This window comes from Drosophila ananassae, chromosome XL, assembly GCF_017639315.1.
Source record: "Drosophila ananassae strain 14024-0371.13 chromosome XL, ASM1763931v2, whole genome shotgun sequence".
NCBI classification, from domain to species: Eukaryota; Metazoa; Arthropoda; class Insecta; order Diptera; family Drosophilidae; genus Drosophila; species Drosophila ananassae.
The window spans coordinates 13726527-13729155 of NC_057931.1; the positions used below are offsets into that span (position 1 = coordinate 13726527).

Consider the following 2629-nt stretch of genomic DNA (forward strand, 5'->3'; position numbering starts at 1 on the left):
ATGAAAGAGAAAGCTGTAGCTTAGGAGTTTCTGAGTCTCTGACCGTTTGTATTTTACATTGAAGAGTTAAAAAATCATAAATAGTTAGTAAAATAGAAATTAAACCTGTATCAAATCGAATTAATTTATGAAATATAATATACGTTTAATGCCAAAAGAAGTAAAATATGCAAATGAAAGACATTTACAAAGGAAAGCTTGAAAATAATGTTTAGTTTTGAAAAAGAACTGGCTAATTTTTCGCAGTCTATGTGCCACACAATGCCACCAGACACACAAAGCCAAGTAGCAACAACGGCATTAGCAACATCCCAACAGCGGCAGCAACATGAGCGCCCCAACAGCAACATCACTTGCTGCAGCACCAACAAAAGTGCCGGTGTCCAAATGCATGTTGTGCCGCCGTGTGTGCGGGAGTGTGTGTGCTATTAGTAGCTGTCACTCGTAACACACACACATGTACACACATCTGGATGCACATCCATTTTGTAGCGGCGGCTCTTTGTTTCCATTCTTTAAAAACCACAAAAATAAATTCCACGGAAAGGGGTATCCATGCAAAAATGTGACTCTTCGTCGTGTTTCCCTCCGTGTTTTTTGTCTCCGGTTTTTTATGCTTCTTTGTTTATTTTTGTGGCGGTTTTTTTGTTTTTAGGCTCTGTTTTCTATGAAATTAGCATATGAAAGCGATAACACACTAGCCCCACCAGACAGAGGGAGACGGAGGGTGAGAGCGAGCGAATAAGGCGATAGACTTGAGAAAATTTCACAAAAAACTTGACTTTTTAATTAAAGCTTCTTAGTTAGGAGGACTTTTTCTTGAGAAAAAATCTTTCCTCAAAAGGACTTGAAACAAAAATGTGCATTTAAAAAAATGTTTTTCACTTTTTCTTCAAAGTTACTATTTTTGTAGTAACAGTGAAGTTTCAACTAAATATAAATAATTTTTTATCACACAATATGCACATACATAAATATAATAAAATAATCACTTTCTTCAATTTTTCTTCTCGAAATTCTTGGAAAAACTAAAGCTTCAAACACGCAATAAATTAATAAAATTTGCAAAAACTGTCATTGCATAATTAAAAGTGGGAGGACTGGGGCGGAAGTATTAGTTCCATTAGAGGAAGGCCGCTTAGAAATCATTAATCTATTATTAATAAGACACTTCCTGTTTTTGTAAAGTTGGAAAAACTTGATTAATTAGTAAGACCAGACCGGAAATGAAAAGAAAATGAACTTTTGCGAAAATGAAATTTTGCAAATTAAATAAGCCACTAAAACACGGACCTAAAAAGCAGTAATAATTGAACAGGAGGTAACTTTCAGCTCTATATTTTCTTCTCACAAAGTACATGTTTCAGATATTGAAGCAGTGGCACCGCTCCTTCTTGCACTGACCCACCCAGTGACCTTGCCGCTTGCAGTAATTGTGGCACAGTGGGTGGTGTGGGTGGTACTGGGAGAGCTTGGAGCAGAGTTCCGGATCCTCGCTGACGTGCCGCACCTTGATCGATGCCACGCCCAAAGGCTTGGGCTCGCTTTCCCCGGACGCGTCATCAGTGTCCACTTCGTTCACGGCTTCAAAATCATCCTGGTTAGAGTCCGGCACGGCGTTTCCCTGCACTGTGCTCCAGAGCACGGAAAGGCTAACAAATAACAGGACTGGCAAGAGCTTCATGACGCACTATTGACCAAACAACGATCGCCAACTGAATGAATACGAGCTCTCATATTTGGTTTTCAGTTCGAGTTCTCGGACTCAGCTCATCCTTATCGCGACAAGTTCAAAGGTCCCAGAGCGGAACGCTAATCGGCGAAAAACGAGAGCTCTGCTTTCGGCTCGAGCTTTTGTTTTAAGCTTGACTGTGGCCGTGACCAGATTACATTTCCTTAACCCTACAAGGCCCCAGGCCGATTACAGAAAGTACTTGATTAAATTATTTATTGTATGCGCATTTGTGAAAGTTGTTTAAAATTCATAATGTAAAAAATATATCATACACATACATAATCAGGTTTTTGAATTTTTTTTACCCATCCCATTAAAAGTAAAGGATCAACGGAATCCTAAAAAACTAATTTTTTTTTTCTTATAAAATTGTAGCGTTTTGTTCTGCTATCCTGCTTCAGTGGCTTGAAGCACCAAGAAGTATGCAACAAAATCATTTTTAAAGAATACATTTTTTTTAAAGGGTTGTGTTTATTCAAAAATAACATTTACAAAGAACAAGAAAGGAAAGCTAACTTCGGGCGGAGCCGAAGTTGATATACCCTTGCAGTTCAGTCGCAGTCCGCTAGGTGGCGCCACGCATCTTATATTATTAGATATATAGCAGATCGTATAAAGTCGGCCGATCCTTATGAAATTTAGCATATCGAATTATTTTGCCCAAAAAGTGATCTGTACCAAGTCACATCTTTCTAACTTAAAAAACACCAAAGTTATGCCAATTTCGATCGTTCTATGACAGCTATAGGATATAGTCGGCCGATCCTTATGAAATTTTGTGCATAAGATATTTTGGTCAAATATAACATGTGTGGAAAGTCCCAACCCTCTAACTTAAAAAACACCAAAGTTATGGCATTTCCGATCAATCAGTTATATGGCAGCTATAGGATA

The 2629-nt window shown here is 38.2% G+C and overlaps 1 protein-coding gene across 1 annotated transcript; it reads right to left on the reverse strand.

The window, feature by feature from the left end:
* Positions 1 to 1322: 1322 nt before the first annotated feature.
* LOC26514132 lies at positions 1323 to 1737 on the reverse strand. The gene has a single exon (XM_014905871.3). It carries the CDS (start codon positions 1682 to 1684, stop codon positions 1364 to 1366), a length of 321 nt encoding a protein of 106 aa, XP_014761357.1. The 5' UTR covers positions 1685 to 1737; the 3' UTR covers positions 1323 to 1363.
* Between the last annotated feature and the right edge of the window lie 892 nt (positions 1738 to 2629).

Bases quoted from the DNA above. Each gene is read 5' to 3' on its own strand.
- LOC26514132 (XM_014905871.3), bottom strand. From the start codon at position 1,684: ATGAAGCTCTTGCCAGTCCTGTTATTTGTTAGCCTTTCCGTGCTCTGG.